This window comes from Diadema antillarum, unplaced genomic scaffold (genome assembly GCF_040938485.1).
Source record: "Diadema antillarum isolate AM-2024a unplaced genomic scaffold, OU_Dant_1.0 scf00000111, whole genome shotgun sequence".
In the NCBI taxonomy this organism is placed as follows: domain Eukaryota; kingdom Metazoa; phylum Echinodermata; class Echinoidea; order Diadematoida; family Diadematidae; genus Diadema; species Diadema antillarum.
The window spans coordinates 921,079-940,896 of record NW_027271000.1 but is presented as its reverse complement, the minus strand read 5'-3'; the positions used below and the strand labels follow the sequence as shown (position 1 = coordinate 940,896).

The 19,818-nt window shown below is 37.2% G+C and overlaps 1 protein-coding gene across 1 annotated transcript in view; it reads right to left on the bottom strand.

Moving 5' to 3' along the window:
- Positions 1-19,818, bottom strand: part of LOC139719500 (probable 3',5'-cyclic phosphodiesterase pde-5) — a 130,418-nt gene that overhangs the window by 46,923 nt on the left and 63,677 nt on the right. Inside the window, exons 5-10 of the mRNA XM_071630918.1 lie at positions 18,775-18,936; positions 17,584-17,615; positions 8,307-8,409; positions 5,847-5,940; positions 4,588-4,620; positions 636-691 (exon numbers count right to left, since the gene is read on the bottom strand). Coding sequence (XP_071487019.1) covers positions 636-691; positions 4,588-4,620; positions 5,847-5,940; positions 8,307-8,409; positions 17,584-17,615; positions 18,775-18,936 — 480 coding nt within the window. The remainder of the gene's footprint in view (positions 1-635; positions 692-4,587; positions 4,621-5,846; positions 5,941-8,306; positions 8,410-17,583; positions 17,616-18,774; positions 18,937-19,818) is intronic.

Sequence of the window (19,818 nt, the reverse complement as noted above, 5' to 3'; positions counted from 1 at the left end):
ATCGGAGTGCGACAGCTCAAGTGAGAATACTCAGCTGTTGGTCCTGGGTTAGGGGCGACATCTCCGGCTTTCAGTAAATTGAGCTGAAATGTTGCAGAGGAATTCCTGTAGTATGGCAGCCGGTATTTAAAGTATTTACAATGAAGAAAGGGCTCTCTATTCCCTGAATACCCTTGTACACGTACATGATAGTTTGTGGTTGAGACTTGACAAACAGATACAATGTGAATGATGAGCCAAAGTCTCAATAGATCCATTATACTACCAGAGTAACAATGACTTAGAGTATGGCGGGCACTCTGTTAGAGTTGAGCGAACATGAATAAGGCGCAGATGAAAGTGAAGTGCATAGTCACTGTGTACACAAAATGGTTTACAAATTCAGTGTAGCTCAAATCAGAACTTGTAAGAAAATAATGCATAGAATATCTCACCAAATACAGCAAAATACAGTTCCAGATTTGGCCACCTGTATCCATGTACGTTACAAAATAGGATGATACAATCGAAAATCCAATATTTCACAGAAATACAGTGAAAATAACACAAAATGTCAGAGCACAAAATAAGAGCATGTCAACCACGCAGGGCGACTTACAATATATTGCAGGGAATCCTGGGAAGGGGGAACTTACCAACTCGTCTTCCGTTGAAAACGCCTTGCTTTCCGTCCTGTAAAATTCCACCACACCTGTGATGGAAGAAAAAAAAATCAATCACTTTGGGAAACATTACGAAATCAATATGCATGGTCAATGAAATTTGATTCAGAGATTTTTTTTTTTGTAGCAGGGGGATATGTTAATGGTGGCTATTTTTCTCTTTTTAATTCTTTGCATCATTTCTGACCTAAGGCTATTGAATATATCCATTGACAGTTTATAAGTAAATACCTGTTGGCCTTAAACTGAGAATTATATGATATTACCTCCCAAAATGTAGAGATCTGAAAATGTCTATAATTTATTAAAATGAGCTCAATCAAAACAGCATGATGGAATTTGCTTTTGAAGTGCAATTTCACGCAATGCTTGATTTGACCCAATAAACTGGGTAAAAATCAGACATATCCAAGGGTATCAATCAGACTTTATTGGAAGAAGAGAGTTTATATGGGATTCCACAATTTTCACAAATTTTCTATGTTCACACAAAAATCTGATTCTGGTGAAACCTCTACTGGTGTGTGTGTGTGGTGTCTGATTTTACTCTATTTATTAGTCTCACTCACATACACCACAAATTAACAGTTCTTTAAATTTCATTTTGGCAATGGAATGCTATCAAAAACTGTCAAAGCTTGTGTGGAGACACAACAGAAAAACTGCTTAACTCTTGCAATTCGCATCACAATGCCAAAAATTTGTCCGGCTTGATTTTCTTTTTTCTAACTCCCAATAAAATGCACTGCACAGCATGTGTGAAAAGCCAGCGGCGAAGCTATTAATATTTTAATCCCATAATGCAACCTGTCAAAATAGGTTCATACACACGGGCAACCAGGGTCATGCTCTGGTCGTTGTAAATTTCAATATGGGCAATCCAGAAATTCAGACCACCTCATTGAAGTATTTGAACATTGGCAAATAAAAGATTTTTGCATAACTCCTGAGTATGAATGCAGCTATCAAAGCCAACTTCGTGTTAAGTTGCAAGGTAAAAGAAAGAAAAACAAAAACAAATCAAAGTTGCTACCATGATGCCAGACATGCACAGCATACAAACTCAACAAAACCAGGATGCTGCAGGCATCATTAAGTACATCTACTGCACGGACTGACCATCTGGAGACTAGATTTGAAAAAGTTTAGTGTCAATCAAGAGTCTAACTGGTCTGTTGGTAATCTAGACTACTGCACGGTCCTTACGATCATCTCTTTAGGAAAGTTTATATCCATATCACTTTTTTTATTATCATACCAAATAGTTTCATTTCCTCTTCAAGTAATGACGTTACAATCAACTTATTTGGCTTTTTGATTTTCTTTCTTCTTCTTCTTTTTTTGCTACAGATGGACTGGTACTTTTTGTTAATTATTTACTGTTGGTTATTTTGTTGGTAATTTTTGTTGGCTGACCAAAGGTAAAATTTGTACTTGATTGATCATAACTTTAAAAATCATAACTTTCTCAGTTTGATCTGTATTCTCTCAAACTTTCATTGTTCTATTTCCGTCATTTTTCTGCCTATTTTCACACAAACTAATTTTCAAGGTGGACGTCACACTTACACAGTGCCCAAAATAATTTTTCTCAGTGACTTTCATCCAAAATGTACATACTCAAATATCGAATAGAGAATTTTTTCCCTGACTTCTTTTCCTTTCAAATTCCTTTATCTCCCATCCAAAAATTACGACAACACAAACTGCCATCATATGAAGAGTTTGTTCACAAAAACCGATAAGTCCATATTTGCCAAATGAAGATATTTGCGATTAAAGGTCAAGAAAAATAAAGAGAATAATAAGAAATATTTTGCTTCTTTTGACCATAACTTCAAAAATGTACCTTTATATGTAGTGACCAATATATCATTTTAAAGGTATTATTTTGTACTTTATGACAGAGACCGTACTTCAAAATCTTCAAAAATGGACTTATCAGTTTTTGCGAACAAACTCTTCATATATAGCTGGTCTGCATATTTTGCTTATCTTCTGTGTTGCTGCATGAGGACCTGAATTCTGATTCACAACTTATTTCTCATTGTCTTTCTGAGAAATCATCATTTTCCGCAAAGCAAGAATTGAGAAGATGCATCAGAACAATCTTGCATTCCAAGCACGATCCATCACTTTAATTTGACTCATTTGAAAATTGCAAAACAATAAAAATGAAATAAAAATCAAAGACATAAACAACAACAACATGCTATGATCTATGATCACATTTTAACACAAAATCTATGATCACACAAAATGAAATAAAAATGTTAAAGCAACATGCCATGCCTCCCACCCATAACCTGAAATAATGCCTGGCTTTAACCCATTGAGGATGGGCTGCTTTTGCTACAACACGCATTTCCCATGGACACTTGCCCGAGTATACTCGGACTCATCCGCAACTGGTTAAACAACGAACTATTAACATATACACTACAGGTATATCCCACAGAGGTCATTAAACTACAATGAATATTTTAAAATGTGACTAAAAGGTGGACAGATACAAATATAACACCAGCAAAAGATGAGTTTCATGTAAGTGTTGCTAATTTTGTGACTCTTTGTTACCACAGCACATTTCACCAGTCCTGCAATTAGCATTGACTCTCAACCAGTCCAATAAACTATGAATTCATTCAAAATTCATGACATATTGAATTAGGCCTATTCCTTTTTTTCCATTTTTCCATTTCATGAATAAGACATTACTGAATAATAACATACAGTGTATGGCTATCAACCACATGTTCTATCATCTTTTTTTCTCCTACTCATTCCATTATCAATCAGATTTAGAGACCAGATGGTTTAAAAAAATAATAGAAGGAAAAATTACACATATTTATGTTCTCATTAAGTGAAAAATGTTTTTGTAGTACCAATATGATAAGAATGAATATGTAAATGGGATCATTCACTGTGTACAGACACACATCATAGCAGTAGTTTGTGGCTTATCGCTTTCCAAAGATGGTATGCGTACATATCAAACAGCGCCCTCTGGTGGTGGGTACACATACATCCAGACTGACAGACTATGAATGCCATTGATTCTCCTACATGTCTACAAAGCTGTAGATTGGATCAATCAATTAGGAGAGAAATGTTATTCAAGTGAATGTTTATGTTAATATATGTTTTAACCGGACAAGACAAATGCAGGGTGACCCATAAAATGACCTTTGCTTGATACCATTTGCTTCTGATACTGTAAACGAGGAAATTTTTGCAGTTTATCAATTTTCACGTATTTCTCAGTACTTTTGGCTAGTGCAAATTCTAAAACCTGCAAAAATATCTTCACAATTTTATGGGCACACTTCAACCGGGTTACTATGTAGGTGTCTAATGTACAATTTTGTTATCATAAATTAGCCAGAACTTGTGGGTAAAATTAATCCATTTTAGTAAGGTTTAATACTGTGGCAAATAAGGTATGTATTCTTTGGTACTAAACCCAGATATTAACCCGTTGAGGATGGACTGATTTCACTACAACACGCATTTCCCATAGACACCTGCTTGAGTTTACTCGGAACTCATCCTCAACGGGTTAAATATAAAAAAAAAAAACAGTATATGCCTTTTATATGGTTTCCCTGTTGTTACAAGGTTTTCCAAGTGGATTTTTGAGCAATAGGAACTCCTGGCCATTGAATAGTGTAGAAGACTGTACAATTAGAATGGATCTGATTGGAAAAAATTGGATGATCACAGCAACATGCATAAATGGCACGGTGTCGTTTGGGAGCAAACTGAATTCGAGGCGGCACACAAGCAGAAAATCATACATTCACAATATGGCAACAAGAACAACTTGGACAAGGGCAAGACACACAGCTACATGTAGCTGGGCTATAAAACATTCGGGGCTAAAATGCTGCTATAACTGCGGATCGGATGGAAACGTGCATACCCTGGATATAGTGTCGGTGCTCGGATATTGATCCTATTCAGTGTAAGGTGCCAACAAGTACCAAAAAACAAAGCAAAACAGGGAAAATGGGGTAAATAATATATATCAACCCTACACTCTTGCTGCAAATATGTGACCAAAAAAAAAATGACACTAATTACACCTTTTCTGGATGAGCAGACCAATTAAAACTAGTGACCAAGCAAGATATCCTATACCAGTGTCACAATTATCATGTATGTGAAAAAAAAATGTCTGTCTTACTTTAGCTGTTCACATTAAATATGAGTCCATTTCTATCTTTGACCCCTCGTAATCATTGCAATGCAAATCGAAACTACAACTTTTTGTTATAATGACTTTCAATATATTGAGATGTAGGCCCTATCCCTTGACTTGGCACAATAAAAGAATGATTACAGATCATAAACTCAATTCTAGTCAACACTAGTAAAACAGATTTTAAATGTGGAAATTAACCTTTGATCTCTGATATGCTTCTGTATGAGCGATGTACATCTCCCTACCTTAGCATTACACACTTTTCACAGCACTATGCTATTGTGCATATACACCAGTACCTGGAGATACTAAAATCATTAAAGTATTGTCATTCTCAAAGATGATCTACAAGCAACCAATGACTGTTTGAGCTGATGTGAATGAAACAAATTGTTTGATCCAATCCCAAAAGATTAGGGGGGATTTTGCTGCAGATTAACATCATCTTATATGACCACCAAATTGGCAGCTCTCAATTTTACCCATTATCTTCTCTTGAAAAAAAAAATTGATCGAATAAATCAATTTCATTAGGTCAAGACAAAACTGGAAAGAAATTTACAAAACTTTGCCTATTGAAGAGACAGGAAATTCAATCTTATGAAATATGTTACTAATTTAAGATCAGTTATAAAAAGAAGCTTTTAAAAATTCTGTAAATAAGACAAATCATCACTTAGTAACAGAAATCTCAAATTGAAAAGAATTTCTTTTCTTTTTTTACTCTATCTGAGATAAAATCAACAATGAATAGTAAGACTATGACAAAAAGATTCGGTACCAAATCAAAGAAACATTATTTCTTGGAGTAGATGGATAAAATGGGGGAATACCGCAAACAAATCTCAACCTAAAGCTAGATGAATGTGACTAATGGGTGATTTCAAATTGGGAATTTCAGCAATATTGAACTTCAGCTACTGATGACACTATCAAACTGAGGGAACATATTGGCAATTATTCCACAGTGCCCTTACCCGACAGTTCATCTGTAAGTTCAATTACTGGAAGAGCCAATACTGCATGGGCTGTTACGCCCTGTGCTGCCACCCCATCTGGATGAAGTTCATTCTGGGTGTACAAAATGAAATGATACAAAGAAAGAAAAGAGATCATGGAAAATGACATAAGAGAAACATTGATATTTTCTTTTCCTGAGAATGATGAGATTATCCATCATCAAATGCGAATCTTACCAGCTAGAGGTAGTGGATTATAAAAAAATTGTCATTATTGCACAAAAAAAAATCAGTGTTTGATTTCAAATTCAATATGATATATATTCGATATCATTATTATCATATATCATAATTGTTCTTACTCCTATCAAAAATATAATTATCATCACTATTTGTATCATATTTTGAACTATCATTATCAAAATATCATCATTATCTCTGTTGCCCTTGTCACTGTTATCAACATATGTTAAGGTTGGTACTTGCATTACAAAAGTCCCAACAAATATTACATTGCCTTTTTTTGCATAAATGATTTCTCATTCTGACAAGATTCTATGTGCTTGAAAGTCAGAACACAAGACCGAAAGAATTTCTGTGATCTGCACAAATTTCTCAAAGTCTCATCATTCAAGACACAGCGTAGAGAGCCACGTGACCAAATTTAAATCTTATTGCATTTCAGACGTGGCCCTCCAAGACAGTTATGAACAACTACATGTTGTGTCTCCTCAAATATTATGCATGCATGCACAATTACCACAGCATATCAAATTACGTTGACCTTTTCAATGAACAGGCTGACTGCCTTTTAAATCTTGTAACCCAGGGGCAAGTATGTGACAGGATCGGTTGCAAATACGATCACTGATCGATGAAATCAGCCATGAAAATGTCAAACATCTGCCACAGAAAGAGACAATTTACATTTTCCCACATTTTTTTTTTTCTGGGCAGTCAGTGGAACTTGGGAATTCAGCGAGCCGGAAGAATCTAATGAGATACATTTTCATGCGCTAGCTGGCACTGCATCCATTCTAAATTCATGTTCTGAGATCCTGCCATGTTAAATGTAATGCAATGTTGTGAACTTAATGACTAGTGTGAAACGTCCAAGGGTCTTTCACACCAAAATGTTAAGTTGGCTCTGCTTGGCTCACGACAGAACTAAGAACTGAAAATAATCAGCTGCATGCCACAATTTTGTTTCTTCAGCGAGTGTATAATATTGCAGATGGGATAAGGTATGAGTCATTTTGAGAAGATCCATTTGGGGGGGGGGCATTGCTGTCTCTGCGGTGCTGCATATGATGCTCACACACACACACACACACACACACACACACACAAAAGGAAAAAATATCTTGCAAAATTCCATACAATTGAACAATGTCCCATATTATGTTTTTCTTTTTTTTGATAACATTACAAGAGACAATGCAATACAAAAATATATACTCTAAAAGTGGATATTTTCGCCCGACCAATGCTTTGCACTCGGCAGGTAAGAAGAGTTTTGCGTGTTTTTAATTCTGTAGAATCAACATCTACTACTGGAACATATGGCAAGCAAAAATATTTGCATGCTTTTATTTTCGTGGTAGTTTTTGGTTGCGTGAAATGCACAAAAATTTCAATACAGCAAAAAATTTCCACTTTTACAGTACACATAAAAATATGAAACTAGTATCTTTCTGCTTCTGAATACATCAGGGTTATAAAGCTATTCATGAAGAGAATAGGGTCAAGTTGACCATGGACTGTTCACTGCAGTCTTTCTTCGATGTAATGATCGTCGCCAACACCTGACTATGTGCATCTTAACGAGTACATTCAGGTGTCTGGACAATAACGATTGTGTGATCATGTATCGTCACTAACAAAAGAATCTTTTCCCTCATTTCAGTCTTGTTTCACTGATGTGCCTTTTTCATACGGAAATGTCTTTGAATAAATACAGATGATGAGGAGCAGCAAACCTGAGATCATTACAAATTTTGTGTCAAAAGATGGGCAATTGCTGCTTCGCACATTTTCGCAAACGAATAAGACCTTGCCTAATGGCAAGATATATCTGTTCTCTACCATTACCGTCCCTTTTTGCTCTGGAATAAGCTGCGGAAAAGTGAAATATTGAGATCACAAATGATAACCATTCTGCCAAAATGTAAGCTTTCTTTTAAAAACTGCCTGCTTCTCCCAAGCAAAATTGTTTGAGGTATGATTTCCTAACATACACCACAACTGCCCATTCACTTTACTTGATTTTTGTGAGTTATTTTCTTCTGCGCATATAGTTTAAGATTTCTCGAATCTCCGTCTTGTTCTTCTCCCGGCTTGCTGGCGGTGACGATCATGGGATCAAAGCAGTGAAGCATGCTAAAAATGTCTTCGTGGCACTTTTGAGATGTACGGGTGCATGAATTAATCAACGATACGATGAATGTCCATGTGCACTAGGTCCATGAGTTGACTCACCCCCGTTGGGTCACATGTACACACCACTTGACCTGAGAAGGCGACGTAGCCGCTGATCGTCCGACCTTTTCCCACCACCCATGTAGGCCTCTTGTTGGGATCGCTGAAATGACATTCAGATAAAACATTTAATTCTTTAGTTATCATACTGTATACGCCATATATTTATCAATAGAGTCTAAATTTTTGCAAATTAGGACTTCCCGAAGATTTCGCGAATGGTTAAATTCGCAATCATGGAGTACAGCACTGAATTGAGAACTGTATGCATGCACACCACATTCACATCGGGTTCAGATTTGTGAATAGCACCTGACTTGCAAAATTCACGAAAATACAAACCCCACAAAATATTCAGCATATACATTATCAGGGGCCTGTTTCATAAAGATTGATCATAAGATTGATCTTATTACTGATACGATTCAGAAAAGTTACGTTTAATCTGCTGTTAAATCTGTGCTTCAAGTCAAGCCTAAGTATCTTTATGAAACAGACTTATGATCAGTATCAATCTTACACTTGATTCGCTGAGTTACACTTCATAAATCAAGCCTAAGATCAATTGCAACTTTTTGGGAAACAGCTAGGCCCAAGTTCAGATGCAATGATGTCTCCCACATCCCTGCTCAAAGCTATACACACACTGTACATGTATGCAAAATACCAAAAGAATGGCCAAAAGAAAATGGCGATACCCCAACAGGCCCTCTCTGAAGAAGAAAATCGGTACAGAAAAAGACTCCGAAGTCCACTACTGAGACGTCAACTGTGACAACACAGACAAGAACAAGTACAACAACATGAAACAGACCAGCACACCAAGACAATATGGAACAAGTTTGATGTGACAAGACAATACAAGAACAAGCACAACAACATGACACAGACCAGCACGCCAAGACAATATGGAACAAGTTTGATGTGACAAGACAATACAAGAACAAGTACAACAACATGAAACAGACCAGCACACCAAGACAATATGGAACAAGTTTGATGTGACAAGACAATACTGAAACAGACGACAATACAAGATGAGACGACAAGACATGACAGGTCCATGAAGAGACAAGTAACAACAGACAAATACAATCGGAGACAGCAACCTCCAGAAGTACACATATATCGGAAAGTAATCGTACGGAGTGAAAAGGGAAAGGAAAAATAGACACCTCTGCCTGCACGACACCTTTGCCTATCTGTGCAAGAAAGAATGTCTGCTGATGAATTGATTGATGATGAAGACATAGCAGGGGCAGATCCAGGAATTCCGTAAAGGGCGGGGGGGGGGGGGGGGGGGGGGCAAAAAATATTTCTGCTGCCACTATTGGTTTTCATTGACTAACAAGCAAAAAAAAAAATACTTCAGCATGCAATTTTTCCATTTTTGTGCCACTTTCAGGTTTCATAGGCTGACAAGCAAAGAAAAAAAAAGGCTTCAGCACAATTTTCATGTGCAAAAATTAATGGCGGGTACATGCACCCCCTTTCATTTTTTTTTTCTTGCTCTTTCTTTTGTTTAAACGAAAAAATAAAGGGGGAGCGCGCACGGGGCACTCCCTCCCCCTGGATCCGCCACTGCATAGTAAGAGCTGCAGTCAGAATTAAATAGTTTATGAAATGGCTGATGGAACAAAAATAGGAAATTCCTTTTAACTCGCTGAGGACGAGTCCTGAGAATACTTGGGCAAGCGTTTATGGGAAATGCGTGTTGCAGCAAAATCAAACTGTCCTCAACGGGTTAATAGCAAGGTTTTTATTCCTGTTTCATTATGAATCTGGGACCAGTCAATGGGATTCTGGCACCCTCATAAGCCACTCCCTATTCAAAGTATTCTATTTTCACCATCCTTTACATTGAATTTTCAAAAATGTGTCTTTAATTTTGTCCCAGACACTCTGGAATGGGTGAATGCTCATTTCAATGTCATCCATTATCAATCAACTTTGAAACATTATCATTCAATTTTGTCCTTTGTCACTCATTTTAGCTCTATACTGCAATTCAAATAGGTTGGTCACAAACAACAAAAAGGTGCCAAGCTATCTAGCCAGCCCTCCAAATAGCAAGGTCTAATTTACAAAATATAGAAAAAAATAATCATGATCAGAAGGCATGAAATTGGCAATGACATTTCCTGCTGCAACATTAAATTGGCAATGCTCCTGATGAAGAAGAGCGAGGTGTTTTATTTTAAGCCGGTGTGGGCGGGGCAACACCTCATGAGAGTGTCAAAGATATTAACTGGAAGCAAGGTCGGAAACATAACCCCATTCTACATCCTCGCTGTCACAGCTTCATAGTAAAAAAAAAAAAAAAAAATTATGATCAATTATCTACAGTGTACACACATTAAATGTGACCATGCATCACAAAACAAACAAAAAGTCGCACCCCTTGATTTTACATGAGGACTCAAGAAAGGTGAAATGGGTCAACCAAGTCAATTTTGAGTTTTCCATATTTTCTGAAAGAGCTATTTTTCTTCCACACTATTCTTGAGTTCGGGATCATAAATTGAATGGGAAAGTGGGTTTTCAGCAGTTTTTCTACAACTCCTTTTTTGGTAGAGAAGTGTGATCAGGTTTTACTTAGAGGCCACCTTTCATTTCTTGAAAATCCTTTGCACGCTCTTCACTTTCAACTCTAATAACTTTTGAAAGGATGATGCTACTGCTTTGAAAGTTGGTATTAATCATGGACAGAGGGTGTTGATAAAACATGCTCTATTTCAGCTTAATCAGATAATCCCTTCATTGTTGTTGCTCCAGTGGTTTATACCATGTTTTTGTCCCATTCATGGCACTGGTAGCAATGCTTAGTAAAGATTAAGCGCTTGAATAGACCCTGTACTTCAGAGCCTCTTTTCTCAGTTCCAACTTTTCCAGAGTGTGGGCTTTCTTTTCAATATTCTATAGATTAGAAGAATCCATTTGAATTGACTTATACATCATTTTAAGGCTAAGAGTCTGCTCTTTCAGAATCTGCCCTTAACTAAAAATCCATGTCTGGTGACTTTTTGTTTGTTTTGTGGTGCAGGGTCACAAATGTACTTGACGATTAAGCTATTCATATTGTGTGTGTGTGTGTGTGTGTGTGTGTGTGTGTGTGTGTGTGTGTGTGTGTGTGTGTGTGTGTGTGTGGTGTATTTGTGTGTTTTGTCCCTTCTGTTTAAAGGCAAAAAGAAAATTGCAAGGTGACATATCACCCCGTGACCGTTATCCTAATCAAGTAACCTGCTTACTGATGACGGTCTCTTCCAATTGTACATGTGATTTAACCCGTTGAGGATGGCCTGATTTTGCTACAACGTGCTAATTCCACAGACACTTGCCCAAGTATACTCAGGACTCGTTCTCAATGAGTTTAGATAAGAAACAATAAAATGTACATTGGTGTAATACACAGAATAATATATGCAACTTTATTTCTCTTATGTATAGTACTTGTACTCATATTTCAATGAGAAATTTCTTAATTTCAGTTCCAATTCAGTTTGATTCTATTTCTGCATTTCAAAAAATAAAAACATACATTAATTACCAGTTCATGCATTTTGAACATAAGTGTACATAATACATTTACAGTAAAATGATCATGATAATCTTTAAAGTATTTGAACAAACAGAATTTCCTACTTTTTCTTGGTTATGATTCAGTTACATTTTGTCCATGCATTTCTTTATTCAAAGTATGTTTATTGTCTCATTGTAAACAAATGACGTGTACTAAAATCTCATTTGGATATGTAAATGTAACATTGTACTTCACTTTGTTTATATGCAATTGTCATATTGTATACTTTCGTCGGAAATGAAATAAAATGAAATGAAATGAAATAATGAAATCAAAGGAGTCAATGATCACTAATTTCCAATTTGAGAGAGAAAGGAAAATGAAGGTGTCTGCCATCTTAAGCGTGTGCTTGATTTACGTGACTTCATTTGTTCAAGTAGAGAAGTAAAACAAACTGAAAATGAAACAGCAAGGATCAAAAGGGCGATGCTGCCCTCATTTCCTTCTTGCACTGAATGATGGAAACTCTCTCCTCAAATGACCTTTTACCATCATTCTCCGTCACTCACTGCGACAGCCAAATTATAAATAGTCAAAATATTACAGTGTGGCAATGAAGTCTTGCGCATACATGTACTTTGGACCGTGTTTTGATGCAGGCAATAAGCTACTCAACAGGTTTCATGGAAATCATGATCATCAGCAGAGAAATTTATGTATTGTTTTGTTTCCTGATGAGCAATTGGGCACACATAAATGATTGGGAAGGGGGATGAGGGGATTAAACCTGTTGTGAAGTCACCTTTTGGTTGACCTATTCTACCAAATAGGCTCATAATAATCCAAAATAAATAGGGATGCTCTACCCACAAGCACATGTAGCTGCACTGGTTGTGATTATGAAATCCGACGGGTAAAAGTTTACAGTCGTGAGTAATGGCTGTAGGCTTTGTGACAAATCTGAAAGGCAACCTAGTTTGACTATGGCTTTGAACAGTCTGTTTTATATACCACAGACCCATGAGACATTAGGCCACACCTCGCTGGATTGGGACCACTTCAAGAGCAAAATCTTGGGTCGGTAGATTGGTATCAGTCAACGAAGTTGGCAATCTCACCTCCCCCCATCCATCCAAAGTCTCATCCATCAATCATCGCTGGAGGATCTTCAAGGACAACTCATAATGGGTGTCTGCTCTAAACCCCCGCATCATCCCTTACATCTTGTTCTCTGCCTCCGGAATCAAGGACGGAGCTTGGCGGTTGCCTGGCAACGGTAATAACATAATTGGTCACAACTGGTGACGTCTCTTCTGTCCTTCGGGCGGTAAATTAGAGCTCGCATTTATGGGGTAAATGGTGGAGAAACTTTTAGATATGATGAGTTTAAGTTTTGATCGGTAGCAGGTGTACTCCATCAAGCAGTAGATAATGTCTCCATCATCTCATATCAAATTATGATCCTCGGTTGCCTCCTCTTTCATCCTCCAACCCCCTTCCTCCTTAGGCATCATCTCATCCTTAATTCTTTTGGGTCAAAAGTATCACATTAATCCAGGAAACGTTGTGGGGATAATGGAAAGATGATTGAGTTACAGATTCATGGAAAAGCTACCACACTGTGCACATCCTCCATTTTCCAACCTCCAGTTTTTTGAGTTTTGAGTTTTGTGGGGGGTTTTTTAATCGTCATCCACCTCTTTGCCTTTACGCATCGTCGCAGCCTTTGTTCTATTTGGGCCAGAAACCCTCAATCTCAGGAGAGTTGTGAGGAGGAGGGTGAGATGACTGGGATTGGAATTCATGGAAGAGCATCCACATGGCAGCTAAGAAGAATCAGATGGGATGACACGGCTCATTTTCCCTGAAGGAGATGTTAACTATTGTCTCATGGAGTGGTTGACACATTTAGCACTCGGGCGGGGACATGAAAACATGTCAAAGCAACACATCAAAGAGTGACGTGGCATTTGTGGATGCTGTACCGATGAGCTGCATCTAGAAATATGCCTTTTGGTGGCAATTTGAGATGACGAGATTTGTTGGTTTGCGGTTTTTAGTTAGAATCAAAAGATGATGACTGGATTTTAAAAAAAGATAATTTCCATGATTATGATGATGTTTTTCCTCCTTGCTTAGCTGCATTGCTGAAATTTATAGAAATTATCTCAGTTTGTAGAAGTAGTCTTTGTTTGTATGGTGAAGATGAAAGTACCAATGATGTTACAAAGATGATGATGATGATGATGATGATGATGATGATGATGATGATGAGGAGGAGGAGGAGGATCATGAGGATGATGATCATGAAGTAAGATAACAATCATCATGCCTATGTGGTTGTAATTATGATCATTATACTGGCCTGATGATGAAGAAGGTATTCAAAACACAAAACTAGTGATACCAGTTAAAATGTCATCATTCTATCATGAAATCTTCATTAGATATCAACACATTGTCATATCAAGATATACGGCTTTTACTGAACTAGCAGTCATTTCTTAATGAATATGTTTTGGATAGAAAGCAGCATATAAACATTGTAGGTGCATAGATAGCTATTCGTCAAAAACGTGGGCATGTGCTATGTTTCTATCAGCATCTAATCACCAACAATGTGTGTGTCAGAGACTCCAACCAAAAGCACATTCTGATCTGGAGATTCTCCCGCCGGAAACCCCTAGCAAACGGGAGACCCCAAGTTGATGTGTGCAAAGCGCGAAGTTCCTAGGGTTCTAGATGCTCTCCGGTGCTATCTAAGGCTTATTTTTTCAACACATGATAGCAATAAGTAAGATATCCTTCCCCATGGGAGACACAGAGCCAGGGTGGGAGAAATTAAATCTCAAGCGGTAGAACGGGAGATTTTGCAAAAATGGGTTTTCGGCGGGAGATCTCCCGTCAAAAACGGGAGAGTTGGAGTCTCTGGTGTGCGTGTTTCTATTTTGGTTGTTTGTTTATTTTTTCACTTGTTTTTTTAAACTTTGTACAAAAGCATATTCACTGACTAACCTTATGGCACATGTTAAGTAATTTGCAAGAGAAAGAGGTTTGCTTTGATTCAGCCTGCTCAATTTCTCTTAACCCGTTGAGGACGAGTCCCGAGTATACTCGGGCAGGTGTCTGTGGGAAATGCGTGGTACAGCAAAATCAGCCCATCCTCAATGAGTTAATTTCTCCATACTACTGTACATCTCAAAACCACTGACATTACACAAGTTGCCCATGTTACACATTGAATTTAGGAATGCTAACTATGTACAGAGACAGATTATGCTGTTTCTCAGGGGCAGAGAAAAGCAGTACCCGACTGTAAGGTGAAATCCAGCCCCAAAACTAGTTTGTCTGATAAAAAAAGAGTAAAATCTTACAAATTCAACAGTACAAATTTGACTGAAATCTGATGAAAAATAAGGAAGTTATGAAATTTTCAAGTTTTGCTCATTTCTGCAAAACAGTTCTTGAACAGTGAATATGAATATGCAAATGGGCGAGCTGATCATGTCATAACCTCACACTTTTCAAGTGATCATGTGCAAAAAAATGACAAAAATTCAATGTTTCTGTCATTCAAGTCTAAAACATGATGTTATTCCTGGTTGAATAACTGGAAATTCCAAAATGTTATGTACAAACTACATGTATATAGCAAGTGTGAGGGTATGACATGCTCACTTTGCCATTTGCATATTCATATTGACCATTCAAGAACTGTTTCCTGAAAAATTAGCAAAACTTCTTAATGTCATAACTTCCTTATTTTTCACCCGATTTCGATCAAGATTTTTCTGTTGTACTCGTAATATTTTACTCTTTCTTATCAGACTAATTTGAATTTGGACTGGATTTCCCCTTTAATTCTCCTGCTCCTGCATCTGTAGTCAGATTAGTTTTGTGAAACTCTCCAATAGTTCTGACTCCACACAATCACTCCCTCGACATCTACACTTGTTATTTGCCTTGACAGTTTTATTCATTTTTACAATTTTTTTTATTTTTTACTGTCACTTGTAACAATGTTCGCTTCTCCACTATCTGAAACTTTTCCAGCAATATGAATCAGATATAACCTTCAAGACGACATGCTAATGGTGAATTTGTGCGTACTAGCTGGTCAGGTTTAACCCATTGAGGACAGACTGATTCTGCTACAACACATATTTCCCATAGACACTTGCCCGAGTATACTTGGAACTCGTCCTCAATGGGTCAATACAGTCTTTGTCATTGGCAACCTGTGTGTATATCCTTTGGGATTTTGAGTTGGGATTTATGACAGAAAGAACCCCCAGCAGTACACCTGTTCTCCTGAAAATTGATTATTTCACAAAGCTGCTGGATACACAACGGTTGCAGACACTGGCAGAGGAAAAGGTGAGGTAAAAATATTTGCCAGACCTCAATATTTGACTTCCCCGGGAGCCAATTATAAATGCTAAGATGCAGCTTGAAGCTTTGGGCTATTTTCCTGTGTCATGTATAGGGAGATGTAAATTTTCACCATTGTATGTTAATCCTGGGCTATGCACCGCCATTGTTTTAAGAAATCAATGAGCTGACATGATGTAGTCTGACTCGATGATAAGCCATGGTCACATTGGCAAAAGATTACAAAGTTTAAGATTGCGAAGTCTTCATGATCTTTGCCCACACTGGAAGTCAAACTTCTTGATGTTAAACTAGTGCGTGTGCACAAGAAAGAAGTATGAGTGCCCTGTTTGACAGGTGGTGATTGTGATGTAACAATGCACACCCGGAGGCACCACCTGCAATCAGGTATGGACTGGTTCACATGACAAACTTCGCGAAGTTTCAATTGCTAGTGTTCACACACTGCCCAAAGATCGAGAAGATTGGCGGGGGTTCCAGAAATTTCCCTGGCTTAAGTGGAAAGTTTAATGAGAGGCTTTGCAAGAAATTTTGTGAGAAGTCTTCAAGAAGTTTGCTGCCACACTGGCAAAACTTTGACATCTTAAAGATCACGATCTCAAACTTTGTGCTCTCTTTGCCAGTGTGACTGTGGTTTTGATACTTCTGGTACAAGTATTCCACAAAAAGATATTTCTTTTACATGGTTTGATAGCATGTACAACACATCATACACTGTGATGAAATGAAAATATTGGAAGACAAGTAATAAGGCTTGGGAGAAAAATAGCTAGAAATCGCTATTACACCAAGCTGTATGCTGTATGGGCAAAATGATAACAAAGAAAATAACATCAAATTGAAAACAGAAGACGCAGAAAAAAAAAGTGTTCAGAGTTAAATTCGTGAAAAAGATCTAAAATGAGCTTTTGTGCCTAATCTTACAACCCTGTATTAAGAAAGATACTAGAGCACTGGCTCAAAGAACACCTTTTTCAAAGTTAAGGTGTGTTCAAAGATAATTCACAACATGAATCCAACTTTTTACACTGACATCATCTTTGTTTCCTTGCTATAGACCTATTTGATTAAAAAAAAAAACGGTAATTTATGCTGGCAATAACTAGGGATTTCCAAAATAACAAGAAAAGATAATTCAATGGGTTATGCAATGAGTCAGGTGCATTGCTACATGTATGTTTTAATACATAAATCAACTATTGTTAGGCATAGGCCTACTAAAACTCCCTAGTTATGGCTGAAATATATATTAATAAAAAACAGCTCCATACAAAACAGATCTATAGTAGTACAATGTAGTTAATGTGATCAACTGACAGACTGGGGTACAACTACATAGGAAGAATATGACCGATGTAAACTCACCTCTTGTCCTCTGGCTTGAACTCACAAAGTTCCTATTAAAAGCAAAAAGAAGAAGATCACTTTCCAATCTGCATGACTTGATTTTAAAGCTGCCTTCTAATAAGTAATCACAAGACTATTCCCCACTCTGCAGTAATGTTGAGAAGTAATGAAATCCAATTCCTTTTAATCAATTTTTGAATAATACTCTCAGGAAATGTTGAATCCTGCGTACATGTATGTGGCTCCAATCTGTGCAAGAGTGCAATTTAACAAACGAATTATGATCATTATCCATTTTCTCTTTGTTCGTTTTTCTTCCTTTTATTATTACTATAATAACATCTATTTTACTATTAACATTATCATTATATTATCGATTAAATCATTATCATGGAATTTTTTAGACTTGAGGAAATCAGGCACAGATACACATGACTTTGAATTCTGAGTTAAAAAATCACTCTTTTCTCTACAGGTGTATAAATGGTGCAATCTGAGTGACTTGGGACTTACGCACTCATACTTTCTGATTAAATATGAAGGAATTGGTTTTGTTGAAAATATATGTATGCATGCTTTCCTTAAGATCGGCAATGAATACTTGATAGAGAGTGAAGGACTATGCATGCATGGTAAACTAGGATCAAAAAGCAAAATACTGCAGTATGCATCCGATCTCTTCAGCTATATCTTAATTTAAACAACATTCCAACAAACAACCAGGTGAAAATCGGTTACCATTCACTATTCTGAAGGTTCATTATTCCCAAAGTTCGTTATTCCGAAGATTCATTATTCCAAAGGTTTGTTAATCCGAAAATGAAATAAGGTTTGTTATTCAGAAGGTTCATTAATCCGAAAATGATATAAGGTTTGTTATCCCAAAGATTTGTTACGGACCCTATTTCATTTTCGGATTAACCAACCTTCGGAATAACAAATCTTATTTCATTCTCGGATAAAACAAGCCTTCGGAATAGTGATCCCTATTTCACTTTTGGATTTACGAACCTTCGGAATAACAAACCTTAGGAATAACGCCACATATGTTCGGGTTAACGAACCCTTTTTCATTTTCTGATTAACAAACCTCTAGATATAGGGAATTTGTGTGTTTCGGATTAACGAACCTTCGTAACAAAAAACAGCACCCCAAAAATCACTCCCCTGGGTGATTAGTTAAAAAGTGGAAAAGCGAAGATGACCTACCGTTCCATTTGAGGTGACGGCGTAGAGCGTGAATCCGTCGGCATGGAGACGCTCTTGGATGCAGGAGGCGAGTTCGTTGATGAGACCGAGACGATGGCTGTATGTCTGGATGTCTTGCGCCAGGTCATACATCTGTTTCCGCCTCTCCTGGAAGGCAGAACCCTGACGAGAGAAGGAGACACACCAGGGAAAAAAGAAGAGAAAATTACAGATTAAAGGACAAGTTCACCTTCATATGCATGTGGAGTAAGTGAATGCAGCAATTTTAATGAAAACATCAGTGAAAGTTTGAGGAAAATTGGACAATCCGTTTAGAAGTTATGAAGTTTTGTTGCAGCTATTGCTGGATGATAAGACTACTACAGCTTGTGATGTCACATGTGTAGGATGATACAGAGAAAATGTACAGAAAGTTCCAAAAACTTTCATTTTTTTATAAAAGTACACATTCCCTTAACTTGCTACTGAAATATGTTCACGGTAATATTATTCCCCCTGCCTTTTGAAAGATGAAAGTAAAGTGCTCTTCTATTATGCGAGAAAAATGAAAATATGTTAAATTTTCTTTATATTTTCTCTATATTGTTCTATGCATGTGACATCACAAGCTGTAGTCAACTTCTCATCCAAAGACAGAGATAGTTTGAGGATGGGGAAAGAGATTGAAGGGGGAAAGAGATTGAAGAGTGAAAAAGAAGAAGAAAAAGAGAGGTAAACATAGAGTAAGACAAAGAAAGAGAGAGAGAAGACAATCAAAAATTGAGAGAGGGAGAAAATGGGAAAGAGGAGTGGTAAGAGTAAGGAACGACCAAGAGATTGAGCAAACATAAAAGACAGAGAGAAAAAATAAAGAATAGAAGAGATGACGGCTATAAAAAAGATGGACAGAAAAATCTAAATGTAGAGACAGAAAAAGATGAATATGTAGAGGGGTACATTGAGAAAGAGATGGAGAAAGAAAAAGACAAAAGAAGAGAAAAACAAAGAAGGAAAGAGAGAAACTGAGGAAAGAGGGAGGCATCTGAGGAGAGAGAGAATGGTGGA